The sequence below is a fragment of the Mustelus asterias genome, chromosome 12, assembly GCF_964213995.1.
Source record: "Mustelus asterias chromosome 12, sMusAst1.hap1.1, whole genome shotgun sequence".
In the NCBI taxonomy this organism is placed as follows: Eukaryota; Metazoa; Chordata; class Chondrichthyes; order Carcharhiniformes; family Triakidae; genus Mustelus; species Mustelus asterias.
This window is the reverse complement of record NC_135812.1, coordinates 18,354,675-18,376,236: the sequence shown is the minus strand read 5'-3', so window position 1 is coordinate 18,376,236 and position 21,562 is coordinate 18,354,675. Positions and strand designations below refer to the sequence as shown.

Sequence of the window (21,562 nt, the reverse complement as noted above, 5' to 3'; positions counted from 1 at the left end):
AATCCCTACAGTGCAGATGGAGGCCATTCGGCCCATCGAGTCTCCACCGACCTCAATCCCACCCAGGCCCTATTCCCGTAACCCCGCATAAAGTAAAGTTTATTTATTAGTCACAAGTCGGCTTACATTAACACCGCAATGAGGTTACTGTGAAAATCCCCTAGTCGCCACACTCCGATGCCTGTTCGGATACACTGAGGGAGAATTTAGCATGGCCAATGCACCCAACCAGCATGTCTTTGGACTGTGGGAGGAAACCGGAGCACCCGGAGGAAACCCACGCAGACACGGGAAGAACATGCAAACTCCACACAGACCCGAGGCCAGAATTGAACCTGGGTCCCTGGCGCTGTGAGGCAGCAGTGCTAACCATTGTGCCCCCGTGCCGCCCCAGAACTAAACACAACCCCATCCTAGCAGTTTTGTTGTGGGTCTCACAAGTCCCTCAACTTTCACAAGCAATAATTAAGCTAGTTTTTTTTTTGTAAAAGGGCAATGCTAAGCCCTTAGGAATTTATAATTCATGATTCTCTTTAACATGATTAAGTTTAGTTGGTCTCCAGATGTAATATTCGGAAAGGCCAAAGGTGTGTGAAAATACAAAGCCCCTTTGCAGACGCTTACCTATTTTGACTGGAAATCCTGGTGGGAGGCGAAGAGTGATGAAATCCCTAAGTTTAGCAAAAAGCGCATTGCTTATTGCCATGAGGTCAATGATGGGAGCTACCTGCTCAGAGAGGGACAGTGGGTGGTCCTCACACAGCCACAGCTTTGCTTTGAACCTTGTCGGAGACATAAGGAAAGGTATAATTAGCATTTCAACATTGTTTTCCTTTGCATGTACTGTAGAATCAACTTAATGGAAAGAGGCTTGAGAAAAGTTAAGCGTTGTTTCTATTGATCCTGCCTTAAGAAAAACAAATGCCTTGGAATGAATAAATCCCTTGGTTAATGTTAACAATATTAACATCATTTGGATTTGAAAGAATCAAGTATGTTACTAACATATGGAAAAATCTATTCTTGCATCGTAGTCTTACACCTGAGGTAGGATTGTTATGGCATTAGAACATGGAAAAGCTACAGCACAAACAGGCCCATCGGCCCACAAGTTGCGCGGAACAATTTCCTTACCTTCTAGGCTCATCTATAACCCTCTATCTTACTAACCTCCGTGAACCTATCCAAAAGTCTCTTAAAAGACTCAATCGAATCCGCTTCCACCACCACTACCGGCAGCCGATTCCACGCACCCATCACCCTCTGAGTGAAAAACTTACCCCTAACATCTCCTCTATACCTACTCCCCAGCACCCTAAACCTGTGGTCTCTCGTGACAACTATTTCAGCCCTGGGTAAAAACCTCTGAGAATCCACTCTATCAATACCTCTCATAGATAGAACATTGGATAGAGAGAAATTAGTACACATTTGTAAGATCACACTTCAGATACATTTGACTAATTTAAAATATAGAACCATAGAATCCCTACAGTGCAGAAGGAGACAATTTGGTCCATCGATTCTGCGCTGACTCTCTCTGAAAGAGCATCCAACCCCCCCAGCCCTATCCCCGCCATACCAGTGCTAATCATTGTGCCACCATGCCGCCCGTCATCTGGTCATTCATGTTTCGTTGATAGCCACATCCTGATGTGTGTATGTTGATGGCTGCATTTAGCAGCAGTGACAATACTCGGCTATGGAGTGTTTTGGGACACTGGGAGGGTGTGATGGGCACTGTATCAGTGCAAAATTAATTTGCCCTCATCTGTTTTATTAGAGGATGAACACAGTCTAATACGTCAGCCAGTATGAGTATCGCAGACTGTACGAACATAGCAAACACATGCTGTGAACCAATCATAAAAGATGCAAGGCATGTTGAAGAACGCTTTGATAACGGGACTTGTTTAAAAAAATTGAACTGTATCCATTTCACTAATAAATTCTGCATTTTTGTAACTAAATGTTGTCTTTGAGATAAACTGAAGACATCGGTGCCAAAAATGGAGATTAATCTACACTGTGAGAATTTAATTTAGGTTGAAAGACATGCTTTGTACAAAAGAACTCGTTAATTATTCCAAAAAGACATGCTTTATTGTGGAGAATATTCTAGCTTTGAAAGGAATGCAGTGAATTTGCTTTTATCTTTAAAAAAAGTATTATAAATATCAAGTAGGTGTTTTAAAAGCGATGATTTCTTTCGCTGCAGTACAATATGATGCAACCGGATAGTTCATTTCAACAATATAAACTGACCAGTGGTTTAAAGCAGCCTGGGCAGCAAAGCTCAGAATTGAGCAAAATGGAGCAAAACTCCCTCGGAAAGACTTCCTTTCAAATGTCGTATTGCATACATTTAGAGAAAGCAGCTGAAGTGAATAGTCACCATCTTGTTTAATGAAGTTTGGGTAAGAATTGGGGATTAATCGAGGAATGATTGAGTAAAACCAATGCGGAAATATAAAAAAACTCTTAAAGACAGAACACCTGTGAGATGTAAAATGAAATGAATTTCCATTTATATAGCACATCGCATGATGTAAGGACTTTAATCAGGCAGTTGAGGTGGGCCTCTTAGAATATGAACTCCCTGATTAAGGGCCAAATTGATGGGCCAGTCAGGGAGCCTCTTGCTTTGTCTTTAACCAGGTGTGCCAGTTCCTCTGGGACACCTAGTGAAGGCTGCTAACTGAAAGCTCTCTGTGTGCTGTTGTCAGGCTTATACATAAAGGGATTTTGGTGAAGGGACTTCTGCCTCCGAGGACTTATTACACATGATCTCAGGATGTCTCAAACAACTTTACAGTCAATGAAACACTGTTGTAATTCAGTAGTCACGTTGCTCACAGCAAACACCCGTCAACAGCACCATGGTAATTGCTACAAATCTGTTCTTTCAACAATGTTGATTGAAGGATAAATATTGGTCAGGACACCAGAGGGCGCTCTCCTGCTCTTCTTCGAGATAATGCCATGGACATTTTTTGAAGTTTAAAGTTTATTTATTAGTGTCACAAGCCGGCTTCCATTTAACACTGCAATTAAGTTACTGTGATAATCCCCTAGTCACCCTCTGGCATTTGTTCGGGTACACTGGGGGAGAATTTAGCATGGCCAATACATGTAACCAGCAGGCCTTTCGGACAGTGGTAGGAAACCGGAGCACCCGGAGGAAACCCACGCAGACACGGGGAGAACGTGCAGACTCCACGCAGACAGTGACCCGAGGCCGGGAATCAAAACCCGGGTCCCTGGTGCTGTGAGGCAGCAGTGCTAACCAGTTGAGAGGGCAGAGAGAGCCATGTCTGTACCTCACATCTGAAATACCCTCTAACACCCTAGCTATGACTGTAACACTACATTCTGCACTCTGTCATTTCCTTCTCTATGAACAGTATGCTTTGTCTGTAGAGCAAGAAACAATACTTTTCATTGTATGTTAATACATGCGACAATAATACATCAAATCAAATCAAATCCCTCATTACTGCATTGGAACACCAGACAGATCACCAGTTCCCAAACTGTGGTTAATGCCCCCTCCTCTCCCATTGGGGTGGTGAGCTTCCTTTGCCTCTGAGGCAGCAATGGTGGCTGTGGAGAGGAGGCGGCCCAGTCAGGTGGGGCCATTGCCGGGATAGCCCTGGACCCACTGGATCAATCTGGCCAAATCAGCACGGGGCGGACAGTGAGCCCAAAGTGAGCTCAGAGTCCCAGCCTCGGGCAAGGTCGGTGGGAGAATCCCGGCCTGTAGATCTGCTCCCGCCTGCCTGTTGTACAGGCTTCTTATCCCGGCCTAGCAACTCAACTTCACAGGCACTGTGGGAGAAGGGCAGAGGGGCTGCTGGGTGAGTAAGTGGGCGGAGGAGGTTTGGGAAGGTGTGCATGTGTGTGTGGTTGTGGGGTGGGGAATAGTGGGGTATTACAATATGTATGTGTGTGTTGGGGGGGGGGGGTGGAGGGAAAGGGGCAACGCTGAGTCTTGCCCCCATGCACAGGGAGTATGGAAAAATCATACAAACCCCACAGTGCAGAAGGAGGCCATTTGGCCCATCGAGCCTGCACCTACAACAATCCCACTCCAGGCCCTATCCCCACAACCCCACACATTTACCCAGCTAAATCCTTCTAACCTACACATCCCGGGACACTAAGGGGCAATTTAGCACGGCCAATCAACCTAACCTACACATCTTTGGACTGTGGGAGGAAACCGGAGCACCCAGAGGAAACCCACACAGACACGGGGAGACTGTGCAAACTCCGCACAGACAGTGACCCAAGCCAGGAATCGAACCCAGGTCCATGAAGCTGTGAGGCAGCAGTGCGAACCACTGTGCCATCGTGCTGCCTTGGCCGAGCTTGGTCGAAACCTACATAAAGATTTTCATATTTACACGATGTATTATTATGATCTATAATATGTAAACTTCAAAAATTAGATACAGCACATTACAATGCTGCTGCCTTGCTGTTTTGCATTCTCTGGTGTCTGGCGTCACATTAATTTTCAAGTGTTAAAATTGGCTGAGATTGCAAAACAGTTGTGGAGGCAGCCGCCAAGAATTTGTGCTCAGCCTTTGTGCCGGACCTGAACACACAACCTGCTGACTCGGACAAGTTCCATAATTAAATCCCAAATCAGCCCCAAAGTAGCTGATGGGAGCGATACCATCCTGAGATCCAATGAAGCTGTTCAGGTTTTGCAAAGTGTCAGCATTTCCTTCTGGCTGAGGGTTCAGATCTGGCAGATGTTGTTTGGGAAGGGGGGAGGGGCTTTAGCCAGGAGCTGGGGGTAGGGGAGGGGGGGGGTGGGGAAGGGAGTGTGGGGGTGTTGGGATGGGGTGGGGGGGGGGCAGAATTGGTGGCTCCAAACTGTGCAATGAAAAATCACAGCAACTCAGTCATTACCAAGAGAATGGGTGCAGACTCGATGGGCCGAATGGCTTCCTCCTGCATTGTAGGGATTCTATGATTATCCCTCTACGCAGCTTTGTTACAGGAGAAGGCATTTTGGATCATTATTTGATCTAATTTGATTTGATTTATTATTGTCACATGTATTAACATATAGTGAAAAGTATTGTTTCTTGCGCTATACAGACAAAGCATACCGTTCATAGAGAAGGGAACAAGAGAGTGCGGAATGTAGAAGCATAGAACGAGAGTAAAGGATGGAATTAGAAGGTATGCTGGGCACAGCTTGTAAGAAGTCGCCACGCTCCGGTGCCATCTTGGAAAAAAAAAGTCAGCGGCATCTCGTATCAACACTCAGTGTTCCTGCAAATTGCTAAGTGATGTAATCTTTTCCTTCAAGAAATCGCTAATCATCGGAATTGACTTCAACACACAGTTCTTCAGAATTGAGCGGTTCATGAAACATGCTGCTGACTGATAGAACTGTACGTTCCCAGATAGCATGAACAAAACTATAATATTCTATTCATATCTTTCCAGCAAAGTGCTGCTTTTATAATTAACTCCTTTGTATGTCATCTGCTTTGCTTTATGCTCTGTTTTCTACCCTAATTTTGTGTGCCTCTCAATGATGGGTCCCGATTTTGTTTTGTCAAATCTATCCAATGTTATCACCGTGACCACACACTAAAAGTGTTTAATTAGATGTAAAACACTTTGAGGCGTCCTGGGATCATGGAAGGTTTCATAAACATGTCAGGCAAATGGAGTAAAATATGGGCAAATGTGATATTGTCCGTTTTGGCAGGAAAAATACAAAAGAAGCATATTATCTAAATAGTGGGAGACTTCAGAACTCTGAGGTGCAGAGGGATCTGGGTGTCCTAGTGCATGAATCACAAAAAAAATCATATTCTTCCTCCAATGAGACACGAGGCAACACGGTGGCACAATGGTTAGCACCGCTGCCTCACTGCCAGGAACCTGGGATCAATTCCGACCTCGGGTGACTGTGTGGAGTCTGCACATTCTCGCCGTGTCTGCGCGGGTTTCCTCCAGATGCTCTGGTTTCCTCCCACAGTCCAAAGATGTGCGGATTAGGTGGATTGGCCATGCTAAATCGCTCCTTAGTTTCAGGGGGATTGGCGTGGTAAATGCGTGGGGAAGGAGGATAGTATACAGGTATAGCAAATAATTAGGGGAGCCATTCGAATGTTATCGAGTATTGTGAGGGGAATTGATTACAAAATTAGGAGGTTATGCTTCTGTTGTACAGGACATTGCTGAGACCACATTGATAGATTCATAGAGGTTTACAGTACAGAAGGAGACCATTCGGCCCATCATGTCCACACTGGTCAATAAAGATTTGACAACACTAATTCCATTTTCCAGCACTTGGCCCAGAGCCCTGGAGGTTAAGGCAGCACATGTAAATATCTAAATTCTTCTTAAATGTTATATGGGTTTCTGACTCAACCACCCTTTTAGGCAGTGAGTTTCAGACTCCCACCACCCTCTGGGTGAAATAGCTTCTCCTCAACTTGCCTCTTAGTCTTCTACCTCTTACCTTCAATCTCTGCCCCTGGTCATTGAACCCTCTACTAATGAAAAAAGTGCCTCACTATCCACCCTATCTATGCCCCTCATAACATTATACACCTCTATCAGGTCCCCTCTCAACCTCCGCTACTCCAGCCCCAGCCTATCCAATCTCCCCTCATAGCTCAGATCCTCCAGCCCAACAGAGAGAAGAAGGCTGAGAGGAGATTTGAAAGAGGTGTTCAAAATCATGAGGGGGCTGGACAGAGCAGATAGGGTGAAAATGTTCCTGCTTGTACAAGAATCAAGAATGGGAGAGCACAGAATCAAAATTATTTACAAAAGAAGTAAGCGCGAGTCATTTGGGTCTGGAATGCGCTGCCTGGAAGTGTGATTGGGACAGGTTCAATGGAGGCATTCAAGAGGATATTAGATGATTACTTGAATAGAAACAATATGCAGGAGTATGGGGAAAGGTAGAGGAATGGCACTAAGTCATGATGCTCATTTGGAAGGCCGGTATAGACATGATGGGCCAAATGGCCTCTTCTTGCACATAGTAATTCTGTGATTCTATATGCCTGGATCTCTTTGCTCTTCGATCACATTCAGTTTCGTGTCTTCAAAGGTGTAGGTAATGTTTGCATTTTTCATTCTAAAGTACATCATCTCATACGTCAATGTTAAATGTCTTCTTGTATCATCCTCAGTCTATAGCCCCCAGTTAGGAGCATCTGTAAATTCTGAAATTGAATCTAGGTCCAAATCATTAATGGAAATGCTGAATAATATTATTTCCAGCATGGTGTCTCCTCCAATTTGAATAATTACCCTTCACCCACGCTTTCTTTTTCAACTTTTCATTCTTAGCCAATTTGTTATTTGTTGAGTAACTTGTTCCCTGACTGCACCCCTGTCATGATGTCCTTTATGTTACTGTGCAGCAACTAGGGATGTTCTCCTATGTCAAAGGTACTATATAAATGCAAGTTGTTGTTACTTTTTATAAACCTAATCACAATCCTGAGATTGGATTTAACTCCTTTGTCTGGTAGCTTGGATCTGAAATCGGTTTCATAGAATCATAGAATCCCTAGCTGCAGGAGGAGGCCATTCGGTCCATTGAGCCTGCACCAATAACTAACCCACTCAGGCCCTAATCCCCTGCCCCACGCATTTACCCCACCAATCTCCCTGGAACTAAGCGGCAATTTAGTACGGCCAACCCACACAACCCACACATCTTTGGACTGTGGGAGAAACCCAGGCAGCACGGTGGCACAGTGGTTAGCCGGGTTCAATTCCCGGCTTGGGTCACTGCCTGTGTGGCGTTTGCACACTCTCCCCGTGTCTGCGTGGGTTTCCTCCGGGTGCTCCGGTTTCCTCCCACAGTCCAAAGATGTGCAGGTTAGGTGGATTGGCCGTGCGAAATTGCCCCTTAGTGTTAGGGGACTAGCTGGGGTAAATGCATGGGGTTATGGGGATAGGACCTGGGTGGAATTGTGGGCGGTGCAGGCTCAATGGGCCAAATGGCCTCCTTCTGCACTGTAGGGATTCTATGATTCTAAACCAGAGCATCTGGAGGAAACCCAGGCATGGGGAGAATGGGCAAATTTACAGACAGTCATCTAAGGCCAGAATTGAATCCGGGTTCCTGACGCTGTGAGGCAGCAGTGCTAACCACTGTGTCATCTTGCCTCCCCTTGTCTCATTGGAGGGAGAGTATGATGGTTCAGTGCTGTAAGCTGTATTTACTACAAGAGATCGGAGTCCTTGCTATACATTTGTCACGTTACGTCCATGGCAGCATGCAAGAAATTGCATCATAATTATTAGCAATTATAGACAAGAAAGAAGCTTTCTGCTTACTTCTGTGTTTTTGTGGTGAGCTCCATGGGGCGTCCAATATCTCGGCTTCCCAGCTCAAAGTTCAAGTTGAAGTATTCCTCTGGAGTAATAGATGTTGGATTGGTATTGCTGAATGTCTGAGTGATGAATGCCTGGATCACAAAACGACACAAGCTAATTACTGTGGTCCTCATGTATATCACATAGAAACTAGAAACAGGAGTAGGCCATTCGGCCCTTCAAGCCTGCCCGCTCCGCCATTTATCCCGATCATGGCAGATCATCAAAATCAGCACCCTGATCCCGCCCGCCGCCCCCATGGGCTGGATTTAACTGCAATGAAACAGGAATTCATTACAGCTCAATCTTGTTGAATCAATTTGAAATTGAGATCAGGGTATAGGGCTACTGATTTGCAGTCTTCATGAAAATGAGAGAATCAGGAATGTAACCCCTGGAACAGTGAAAATCCCGATTCCCGGGTAAAACAGAATGTGACTTATTGGGTTACTGTAACAGATAGTCCGCATAATAATGGACAGAATCAGAGAACGCAACTTGCAAAACTCCAGTGACAACCCTTGAAACCCCTGTAATTGAATCAAAATCAGTTTATTTATTTGTGTCACAAGTCAGCTTACATTAACACTGCAACGAAGTTACTGTGAAAATCCCCTAGTTGCCACACTCTGGCGCCTGTTCGGGTACACTGAGGGAGAATTTAGCATGGCCAATGCACCTAACCAGCATGTCTTTCAGATGGTGGGAGGAAACCGGAGCACCCGGAGGAAACCCACGCAGACACGGGGAGAATATGCAGACTCCGCACAGACGGTGACCCAAGCCGGGAATCGAACCCGGGTCCCTGGCGCTGTGAGGCAGCAGTGCTAACCACCGTGCCACTGTGCCACCCCAGTCAGTATGAACAAGTGGGCCTTCATATAGTCTAATGCAAACTGGCATGCAGACAAATGTTTGCGAGACTGAGTGTTCGACTCATACATTTTCACTGGCCGGCAAAAGTTTGGTGAATTGGACACATTGGCCGGAATTTTACCATTCCTCCCGCCACAGGAATCGGAGTGGACGAGCGGCGGAGCATGGAAAAGTCCATTGACTTCAAGTGGGATTATATGGTTTCGGGACGAGCGAGGCCATAAAATCCTGCCCATAGTCAGGATTAATGAGTTGAATTTTCACAGGGGTATTTCCAATCGTGCTGCATAGATGTGGTGGATGGTCATCAGATACCTCGGAGAAACAGCACTCATGACTGTTTATGCTACTTACTGGGGATTTGCACTGAAGGTATGCTCAGAAGAATCTCCACTGAGATATCTTCTCTTTTTTAGGCATCCTTACCCTAGTTCATCCCTTAAATACATTGCATGACAAAATGCATGACCCAAACTCAGCACCACTTAATCACAATGGGATTCACCTTATCTTCTTTCCTGCTCTTTCAACCTTGGATAGTGTCTTGTACTTCATTCAGCTTTTTCATTCTAAAGCATTCACATCAACCAGGCGTGACAGATTACGAGCATCTTGCTCACAAAATCCATCACATTTCTCCCCCCTCTTCAGCTCTGAAGAAGAGTCAAAGGGACTTGAAATGTTAGCTGCAATTCTCCGGTCTTCGGTTGCCAGCGAGAACCGGGAATTTGGCACTCAGCCAAACCTCCATTCACAGCAGCGGGACCAGAGAATCCCGGTCGCGGACGAGGTCGGAGAATTCCGGCCGTTAACTCCATTTCTCTCTCCACGGATGCTGCCAGACCTGCTGAGTTTATCCAGCATTTTCTGGGGGGGTCGGGGGGAACGGATGGTTTTAATGATAGATTCAGAAGCACTTCAACACACTAGGCTTCCGAAACACTTGCTTGAAAGCTTAAAAAAAAAGTCCATTTATAATATTCTGTGACAGAGAGCAGCTTTTGACTGGGTTAATACCACAGGATCTATAAGCTGTGACAGAAGCTGTGGCTAAGGTAACAGAACAGAATTTCCAATACAAACCCCGTTGTGTGGTCCAACATGTTGTTCTGCGATGCCCAGGAAAGACTGGAGAGGGGTTTTACTACCTGCAAAAGACAAGTGGTGCTGTTCACTACAGAGTGGACTTCATGGTAAGTGTGTTTGCAATGATTGATCTCTGCATTGAAGGTGTAAACCTGCTGAGTTTGAACTGTTTGAATTCAACTCATTCTTTTGAGAGGCAAGACTTCTGATGAGATTTCCTATGTAACAAAATAACATAAAAATGATCAATGAGGAACTCTGATTCCATTTTACTTGGAATTAAGCTGTCATAGAGAGACGTGTGCAGAACACTTTGATCTATTACCTTACGTTTTCAGCTTTTGGTTCTGTTAATTAAGCTATCACGTTCAATGTAGTATTTCCAGTGTTTGAGCTTTTCGTTTTACCATCATCCCACCTCAATCTGGTGAATAGACTTGTCACCACTTGTACTCAAAGAATCATAGAATCCCTACAATGCAGAAGGAGGCCATTCAGCCCATTGAGTCTGCACCGACAACAATCCCACCCAGGCCCTATTCCCATAACCCCACGTATTTACCCAGCTAGTCCCCCTGACACTAAGGGGCAATTTAGCATGGCCAATCCACCTAACCCGCACATCTTTGGAGTGTGGGAGAAAACCGGAGCAAAACCGTGGGAGGAAATACCACGTAGACGTGAGGAGAATGTGCAAACTCCACACAGGCAGTCACCCCAAGTTCGGAATTGAACCCGGGTCCCTGGCGCTGTGAGGCAGCAGTGCTAACCACTGTGCCACCATGCTCTTAAGTACGATTTAACTGCACACGAATCTAGTTACAGGCCAATTACTGTGCAGCATATTCGTGATGAGCTTCAAGGTCAGTCTCATTGACTCAACATTAAATATGAATTTGTGCTGATTTATACTGATTGCTCTATGGAATTATTAAGTGTCAAATCGCTTCATTTTTACATCGCTAATATCCCTTCAGAAGTAATGTCACTTTTTTTAATGTCTCCTTTCATTCAGTTTTTAGATGAAGGCTTCTTTAGCTCGAATGAGTTTAATGGGTGAAAGTCGCCAAATGCCAAATATTGCACCTGGTTAAAGGTGACGTCAGGGGAAACCTCTTCATAGAATAGAATCATAGAATCCCTACAGTGCAGAAGGAGGCCATTCGGCCCATCGAGTCTGCACCGACCACAATCCCACCCAGGCCCTACCCCCACATATTTTACCCGCTAATCCCTCTAACCTACGCATCTCAGGACTCTAAGGGGCAATTTTTAACCTGGCCAATCAACCTAACCCGCACATCTTTGGACTGTGGGAGGAAACCGGAGCACCCGGAGGAAACCCACGCAGACACGAGGAGAATGTGCAAACTCCACACAGACAGCGACCCGAGCCGGGAATCGAACCCGGGACCCTGGAGCTGTGAAGCAGCAGTGCTAACCACTGTGCTACCGTGCCGCCCCACTCTTCAGTTCCAGGGATCAGGGCTACAGTCACTAAGCCCTGTTATATTTCTAAGTACAGACCCAGACTGCGCATAATCCCCTTCAAACTGGGTTCTGAGGCCTTGCTGACTTGTCAATAACTAAAATGTAAGTCGCCACAGTCAGTGACTGGTGGTGATGTTAACCCGAGGACCCCCACTCCTTCAGGCTAGGGGCAAGATTGAGAAGGTGGGACCTTCAATGAATAACCTCAGGAATCGAACCTACACTGTCGGTGTTACTCTGCATCACCAACCAGCCAGCTGAGCAAAACCGTTGTCCAAGTGGCTAACTAGTTGGGCCATAAAGCAATTCTGTGCAAAATGCATTACATTGAAAATGTGAATTGGGAAGAGGATTGATTTTAGCTGCACGTCTTTGAATTGTATTTCCTCTAATGATTATTGATATCACACAAGGCTTACTGACATGGGGTTAGAGGGCAGGGATAATTTACTACTATCAAAGTAAATGATCCCTTAAACTTATCGTAATTATAGTTAGACATCGAAAGATGTTGCAATTTGAAAAGCAATAATGGGTGGAGCAGAGGAGAGATACTTTGCAGTAGAGGCTAAGGAATACAAAACTAAAGAGACACTTGTTAGAGGGTATTATTACACGGTAAGTTTACAGTTACTTTCCATTATAAAAATTGATATAAAAGGACATCTGAAATGAAAGACGATAACACAAAAAGTGACAAGGTAGCATGAGGATGCCAGCTTTTGGAGTACATTTAGACACAGAAGCCGGGATTCTCCGACCTCATCCGTGGCTGGGATTATCCGGTCCCGCTGCTGTGAGTGGAGATTTGGCTGAGCACCAAATTCTCCATTCTCACTGGCAGCGGTGCGAATCCCGGCCGGAATTCTTTAATGTGTTTATGGTTATGAACAGGTGGAGCAGAGAGCCATTGCCTAAAATCGATTTATTTTTATTACGTGGTGAGTTTACAGCCCCTTTCAGAATCAAATATACCTTTTCCATCTGTAAAAGTGTAATCTCGGCTGATGATTTCTCTCAGTAGTTGAGATCAATTGTTACCCTGTTTTGCTGTCACCATGTCTGAGATCACAACACAGCAAACACCAGGAACGGAATATCAGATCTTCCTGTCTTTTGTGGCTCCGTTCTACATTGTATACCAACTAGAATGTGCAGGAGAATTCCAGGGTGACTACTCTTCCCTACCTCCCTCTCTTACTGTGAAGGAACGTCTGGGCTTTGTTAGGCACATGAAGTTCTTTTTAAAATTTAAGCAGCTCTATTCATACAATCCCCACAGTGAAGAAGGAGGCCATTCGGCCCATCGAGTCTGCACTGACCACAATCCCAACCAGGCCCTATTCCCGTAACTCCTCATATTTACCCTGCCAATCCGACTAATTTAGCATGGCCACTCAACCTAACCCGCACATCTTTGGCATGTGGGAAGAAACTGGAGCACCCGGAGGAAACCCACGCAGACACGGAAAGAACATGCAAACTCCACACAGACAGTGACCCGAGGCCAGAATTGAACCCGAATCCTTGGCGCTGTGAGGCAGCAGTGCTAGCCACTGTGCCACCGTGCCACCCCTATTAGCTGCCGAGTTTAAGTGGGGAGACCAACATGCAGCATGGCAATCTTTCCACTCTAGTAGGATTTTGAATATGGTGAAATGCATCATAAAGTTCTCCACCTGGAATTTCCATAGGATTTCTCCAGCTGGAATCAGAAGATTGACCAGAGAACATTATCAGTGGCTTTAAACAGCTGCACATGCTTTGTGTCCAGGTCTTTGGCCAATCCTCTGGGGGAAGTGATGGCCTAGTGGTGTTATCGCTAGACTATTAATCCAGAAACTCAGCTAATGTTCTGGGGACCCAGGTTCGAATCCTACCACTGCAGATGGTGGAATTTGAATTTAATAATTAAAAAAAAATATCTGGTATTAAGAATCTACTGATGACCATGAAACCATTGTCACTAATGTCCTTTAGAGAAGGAAATCTGCCATTCTTACCTGGTCTGGCCTACATGTGACTCCAGAGCCATAGCAATGTGGTTGACTCTCAACTGCCCTGAGGCAACTAGGGATGGGCAATAAATGCTGGCCAGCCAGCGAAGCCCATGTCCCGTGAATGAATACAAAAAAATGTAATAGATTTGAAAAATCCCATGGAAATTCTCCCCTTTATGATATATTCCAGTTTTACTCAGAGAATTGTAGAAACCCTATAGTGCAGAAGGAGGCCATTCAGCCCATCGAGTCTGCACCAACTCTCTGAAAGAGCATCTTACCCAGGTTCTCCATCTGTCCTATTCCCCAAACCCCATGCATTTACCACAGCTAAGCCAGCCAACCCTGGACACTAAGGTGCAATTTAGCATGGCCAATCCACCCAACCTGCATATCTTTGGAGTGTGAGAGGAAACCTGAGCACCCGGAAGAAACCCACGGGGAGAACGTGCAAACTCCACACAGCCAATCATGCAAGGCCGGAATTGAACCCGGGTCGCTGGCGCTGTGAGGGAGCAGAGCTAACCACCATGCCGCCCACGCTGGCAAAGTTATGCAAGTTAGTTCTGTACACCTGCCGCACTTGCATGGACTAATCTGATTGCTTGCATTCCTTTTAAATGCAATTTTAGACAAACCAACGAGTCCTTGATGGGGTATGGTTGCCTTTGATATTGAAAGCTCAATTGCACAGTGTACTGAAGTATAAATGTGCCAGAGGCAGCGATATTATCCTGGAATGGGATTTCAGCCTCTGATGAGGACTGTTGACTGCAGAACACACAAACGGTGTGCTCTGACAGTATTTAACATTAGACTCCCATATTGGTGACTGCCAAAGGCCCCACAGGCCAACAGTGCATGTTTAGCATTGCTGGCCTATATGGATCTCTCCCCAGCACCTGGGAACGTACTAGCCAGATGGATAAAGTCTCCAGATTTGTACACATACCACAGTACTGAAGTAGCATTAGCAATATAATGATATATTTTAGCACAGCAGGAATCAACATCAGTAACCAAACCGTTCCCAATGCAAAATATTCAGTAACACGGAATGACATAAATGCCAAAGTTGTCATTTTGGCGTCTGCGATGAGCAGCAATGGCACTGATGGACATCGTTCATTTATATTCAGCCTACTTTCCCTTTATTCCATATTTCCTTCCTCCTGCCTTCATTCAACATTGGAGCATTTTCCAGTGAGACAAAGGAGTGTTTTGCTGAAACTTAATTCTCAGACTGCCAACAGCACCCGGGGAATTCCAGACTCCCCGGGCTATCAATTTTTCATAACGCTGAATGAAATCCTATGAAAGAACAGCGGAAACTCCATTATCCACCAGATGGCGTGGATTATGGAAATGGGCGAACAATTGAGAGTCTCCAAACCTGATCTTCTAACAGCACAGCAATTCCCTCGGCACAGGAATGAAGACAAGCGCGGCACAATTAACAAGTGAATGGAGTTTGATTGGGTAACAGAAGGAAATGTAATACAAGCAACACTAGAACCTTAGTTAGGCCGCACTTGGAATATAGTGTTCAATTCTGGTCGTCACACTACCAGAAGGATGTGGAGGCTTTGGAGAAGGTACAGAAAAGATTTACCAGGATGCTGCCTGGTATGGAGGGCATTAGCTATGAGGAGAGGTTGGAGAAACTTGGTTTGTTCTCACTGGAACGACGGAGGTTGAGGGGCGACCTGATAGAAGTCTACAAGATTATGAGGGACATGGATAGAGTGGATAGTGAGAAGCTTTTTCCCAGGGTGGAAGAGTCAATTATTAGGGGGCATAAGTTTAAGGTGCGAGGGGCAAGGTTTAAAGGAGATGTACGAGGCACGTTTTTCACACAGAGGGTGGTGGGTGTCTGGAACTCGCTGCCAGGGGAGGTAATGGAAGTAGATACGATAGTGACTTTTAAGGGGCGTCTGGACAAATACAGGGAATAGAGGGATATGGTCCCCAGTAGGGTAGGGGGTTTTAGTTCAGTCAGGCAGCATGGTCGGTGCAGGCTTGGAGGGCCGATGGGCCTGTTTCTGTGCTGTAATTTTCTTTGTTCTTTGCTCAATAAAATGGGCAGGACAACCGGGCGACATCCTAGCTCAAGGCTTTCGATCGGAGAAACATTCCGCAGATACGGAAAGCTAACAGGAATGTGGATAATGGAGGTTCCACTGTCAGTAAGCTTAGTCAGAGGTCACTAACATGAACACTTGAAATTTGAACAAATATAAAAACACTTTACTTCTGATCTTCTGGCTGTTCGTTGGGGTAACTCGTTGGTGGACCAACAGAGTGGACGCTGGTGAAACAGGTTTGTGCCGTCGGTGCCCTAGAGGTTGAAACAATTTAAAACAAAACACAATCTGGGCTTGAGAAATGCCAATGGGTGGTGTAGCACCAGCTCTTTGCCCCCAGATAGCAAATCCGAACAACATCAGCATGTCAAACAATTACGGCGAAGGCTTCACAGAAGCAATTGTGGCACTAAGCGAAACTTGTTTCCACTGCAAAGATTAGTTCCGAGAAAAAAATTCAACTTGCCCTGACATTGGAGCTTCCGCTGTGATAAAAGCAAAATACTGCAGGTGCTGGAATCTGAAACAGAAACAGAAAATGTTGGAAAATCTCGGCAGGTCTGACAGCATCTGTGGGCACCGTAAGAAGTCTCACAACGCCAGGTTAAAGTCCAACAGGTTTGTTTGGAATCACGAGCTTTCGGAGCGCCGCTCCTTCATCAGGTGAGCTCTTTGGAGCCACTCACCTGATGAAGGAGCGGCGCTCCGAAAGCTCGTGATTCCAAACTAACCTGTTGGACTTTAACCTGATGTTGTGAGACTTCTTACTGTGCCCACCCCAGTCCAACGCCGGCATCTCCATATTGTAGCATCTGTGGAGAGAGAATAGAGCCAACGTTTCGAGTCTGGATGACCCTCCTTCAGAGCGCTAACTCGAAATGTCGACTCTATTCTCTCTCCACAGATGCTGTCAGACCTGCTGATATTTTCCAGCATCTTCTGTTTCTGTATTAGACCTTCACTGCCTCACTAATACTAAGTGTCTAGCTTCAAGTGGGTCTCATCTCATGGGTCCACCTATAGGGAGCCCAAATAGCACATTAAAAAGAGACCAGCCAGCCCTTATCTAGAATAATCACCCGTGGCCTGACTTCATAGTCAGACTGCTGTTCAATTCCATATTAAATACCACAACTAATTAACCTCGAAACAGCATGCTTATATCAGAATCTTTATAAGCCACTTATTGTGAAAGAAAACTAATTTGCAATATTTGAACCTTAAGTTAATTAAATCATTGCTGAAGCAAGTGAATCTAAATTAAATCTTTAGCCGCATGTTCTCAGTCTGGTGAAGATGAACGTATAAATATTTTAATATTTAATGTTATTATACAGAAAGATAAAATGTAATTTTTTGTATTCTTCCAGGAGATGAACCAACTGGTATTACTACTGGGTCAGTCAGGTGATGCCAACACATGATTGTCCCTCTAGACCATTAGTTTTTTGTTAAGCTCCTATGTGTTTAATGATTTATCAACTATCTCAATATGGCTTACTCTTTAGGCACTGCAGAAAGCTGTCATTGCCAGGCTAGACATCAGTACAACAAGACTTTGCCATTTTGTCATCTAAAGGTAGTCTCCTGACAAAGGTTAATATCATGTTGCCAGTATAATACATGTTCGACATCTTGAGTTCCAACCTTGTCCTGTATAATCTCATCAAAACCATCCAATTGGATTATGGTTTAGTAAGCCCTTGTCAAGCACCTAATTATCATATGCTTAATGCTGAGCCTGCCATGTGAAATCTGCACCCTGGGAATAAACGGGCAGTGATATAATACGCTGGAACTGGATTGGATCTGGTTTGGAAATCAGCTTTTGTTGATTGCATTCTTACTGGAGTGAGATCCATGTATTCAACAACAAGGTGTGGATATGGAGAGAGAAGGATTCCAACATTAATGCTCCCTCCAGCTTGGATAGGAAAGGTTTAGAGGGATATGGGCCAAATGTAGGCAAATGGGGTTAACTTAGATGGGCATTTGGGTCGGCATGGACCAGTTTGGGCCGAAGGGCCTGTCTCCGTGCCGTAGATTCTATGAAATGTTCCACAGACAGAGGACATTGGGTATATTTAATTGATAATATCTCTTTTCGAAACTAACCTTTACCTTCCCCCTAACTGCACACTCTGAGAGACTATCCCTGTTACTGGCGCATTTGCAGTTATTATTGTCCATAAGGAATAGAAAGCTTCACCTCTTTTCACTTTCCCTTTTCCAGTGCTGGTGTTAATCAGCTTTCACTGCTCTACCTGTTTACACCTCTCACCGCTGGCCCAGAAATGCACTCCTTTACTTACCTTTGCTTTTACTCTTGTTCTGGTCGGAGAGGTGCTCTGTTCTTGTCCTAGTAACCAGTTCCACATTGGAAGCTCCATAGACCTATGAAGATGTACGAGAGGGATTTTTTTATTTTGCAAAGAAAATCATCAAGTTACATCGAGAATACACTGAAAATGGGCCACCAAATCCAACTGCTACTGGCCAACATTTATTCTGCACATCACCATCCTCTCACCTTACTCCTTATATCCTATCAGCATATCATAGAATCCCTACAGTGCAAAAGGAGGCCATTCAGCCCATCAAGTCTACACTGACCACAATCCCACTCAGGCCCTATCCCTGTAACTCCGCACATTTATCCTGCTAATCCCACGACACTAGAGTCAATTTAGCATGGTCAATCAAACTAACCTGCACATCTTTGGAGTGCGGGAGGAAACTGGAGCAAACCCACGCAGACACGGGGAGAATGTGCAAACTCCATACAGATAGTGACCCAAAGTCAGAATTGAACCCAGGTCCCTGGCACTGTGAAGCAGCTAACCACTGTGCCACTGTGCCGCCCCGATATGTACCTCAGTTACTCTCCCCCTAACATGCTTCTCTACCTTCCCATTCTCCTTTATTTGTCTCAATTACTCTTGTGGTAGCCCATTCCCCATTCCTCACCACGCACAGGGAAAAGAATTTCTCCTGAATTCCTGATTGGATTTATTAATGACTTTATTGAGCTCCGCCTAGGTTTGGATACCCTCACAAGTGGAACCCTCTTCTCTGCATCTACTCTATCGAGCCTTCTCATTATCTTAATGCCATCTACCAAGTTTCCCCTCAGTCTTCTACAGGGACCATTCCTTCCCGGATACCTTGGTCCATCACACCCAACACCTCACCTATCGCCAACGGCACCTTCCCATGCAATCGTCGGAGATGAAACACCTGCCCCTCTACCTCCTCCCTCACCATCCAAGGACCTAAACTCTCTTCTCAGGTGAAGCAGCGCTTCACATGCACCTCCTGCAATCTGGTCTATTGCATTCGCTGCTCCCAATGCAGTCTACTCTACAATGGAGAGACCAAACGCAGACTGGGTGACCGCTTTGCAGAACACCTTTGGTCCGTCCACAAGCAGGACCCAGATCTTCCTGTCACTTGCCATTTCAACACCACCCTGCTCTCCTGTCCACATGTCCGTCCTTGGCCTTTTGCAATATTCCAGTGAAACCCAACGCAAACTGGAGGAACAGCTCTTTCGATTGGGCACTTTACAGCCTTCCGGACTTAACATCGAGTTCAACAACTTCAGAGCGTGAACTCTCTCCTCCACCTTCACCCCATTTCCACCAATTTATTTTATTTCATTTTTATCCTATTTTTAAAAAAAATTCCATTTTTTTCAGCATTTCATTTTTCCATGTTTTTAAATCTCACGTTCCATCTTTACTCCCTCACCACTGTCTCCCCTCCCTCCACTCCACCAGGGCCATCTGCTCCATGTCTCAGGTTGTCCTTTGACACTCTGCTTACCTTTGCTCTGCTATTTACACATTCTGATCTCTTACTGGCCGCTAACAGCACCATTCTTAGCCTTGATCACCAGCACTGACTTCCCTTTGTCTTTTTGCCCATGACATCTTTGTCAATTCCCCCCACTTCCCCTCCCTGACAGTATAAACATCATCCTTTGTTCTACTGTCTTCAGCTCTGACGAAGGGTCATCCAGACTCGAATTGTTGTTTCTATTCTCCCCCTACAGATGCTGTCAGGGCTACTGAGATTTTCCAGCATTTTCTGCTTTTGTTTCAGATTCCAGCATCCGCTGTATTTTGCTTTCCCCTCAGTCTTCTCTTATTAGAATAAAAGGGAGTCACTTTAGAACAGAGATGAGGAGAAATTTCTTCAGCAAGAGAGTGGTAGGTCTGTGGAATTCATTGCCACAGAGGGCTGTGGAGGCCGAGATGTTGAGCGTCTTCAAGACAGAAATTGATAAATTCTTGATTTCTCGAGGAATTAAGGGCTATGGGGAGAGAGCGGGTAATTGGAGTTGAAATCAACCATGATTGAATGGTGGAGTGGACTCGATGGGCCGAATGGCCTTCCACTCCTATGTCTTATGGTCTTATTAGCCATGATGTGGAGATGCCGGCGTTGGACTGGGGTGGGCACAGTAAGAAGTCTCACAACACCAGGTCAAAGTCTAACAGGTTTATTTGGAATCACGAGCTTTCGGAGCGCTGCTCCTTTTTCAGGTGAGTGGATCAGGGCATGATCCCTGAAAAGCACGTAACAGGGCCTTTACTTAGGAACATAGGAACGCAGAGTGGGAGCAGGTAATTCAGCCCTTTGAGCCCGCTCTGCCAATGAACATGATCATGTCTGATCTTACCCTGGTCTCAGCTCCACTTTCCTGCCTACTCCCCATATCCCTTTATCCCGCTTTTCATCAGAAACATATCTATCTCTTTCTTGAATCTGTTGATTGATTCTGCCTCCACTGTACTCTGGGGCAGCGAGTTCCACAGATTCACAACCCTTTGGGAGAAATCATTTCTCCTTGCTTTCATTGGAGCGTCAGAGGATGAGGGGGGACCTGATAGAGGTTACAAGATTATAACAGGCTTGGATAGAGTGGATTGTCAGAGTCTTTTTCCAGGATCGAAAGGTCAATTACTCGGGGGCATAGGTTGAAAGTGAGAGGGGCAAAGTTTAAAAGAGATGTAAGGGGCAAGTTTTTCACACAGAGGGTGGTGAATTCTTGGAACACCCTGCCAGAGGAGGTGGTGGAAGCAGATTCTATAGTAACGTTCAAGAGTATCTGGATAGATACATGAATAGGCAGGAAGTAGAGGGATATAGACCACATAGAGGCAAGAAAATATTAGATTAGAGGGGCATCTGTGTTGGCACCAATTTGGTGGACCGAAGAACCTGTTCCTTTGCTGTACTGTTCTTTGTTCTTTGTTTTCATCTCAGCTTTGAACCTACCTCCCCTCACACTATGGGGAGATTTTCCCATCCCGCCCACCATGGGAATCATAGCGGGCGGGGGGGGGGGGGGGGCAAAGATCCATTGACCTTGAGCGGGATTTTCCGGTTTTGGGGCGAGCGTGGCTGGAAAATCCCGCCCTATATCTATGACCTCTTGCTCTAGACGGTCCCACAAGCGGGAACAGTGAAATGGTGTGCACTTTCTGTTACCTTGGACTCATATCCGTTTATTATCTCAGTCTTCTCACTCCTCCAACCCAGGATTCCAGATTTATTTCTGAGAAAGGAAAATTGAAACAGAAAGTGGCGATGAAGTCATCTTCAACACATTCCGACTGCAGCAAACCGTCAGACCCAATACAT

General features: G+C 45.4%; 1 protein-coding gene across 2 annotated transcripts in view; it reads right to left on the bottom strand.

Moving 5' to 3' along the window:
• The window catches only part of ankrd13b (ankyrin repeat domain 13B), a 397,630-nt gene that overhangs the window by 36,437 nt on the left and 339,631 nt on the right, over positions 1-21,562 (bottom strand). For both annotated transcript variants that reach the window (XM_078224856.1, XM_078224857.1), the window contains exons 7-12: positions 21,410-21,476; positions 18,226-18,307; positions 16,081-16,167; positions 10,336-10,400; positions 8,338-8,468; positions 625-782 (exon numbers count right to left, since the gene is read on the bottom strand). In XM_078224856.1, coding sequence (XP_078080982.1) covers positions 625-782; positions 8,338-8,468; positions 10,336-10,400; positions 16,081-16,167; positions 18,226-18,307; positions 21,410-21,476 — 590 coding nt within the window. The remainder of the gene's footprint in view (positions 1-624; positions 783-8,337; positions 8,469-10,335; positions 10,401-16,080; positions 16,168-18,225; positions 18,308-21,409; positions 21,477-21,562) is intronic.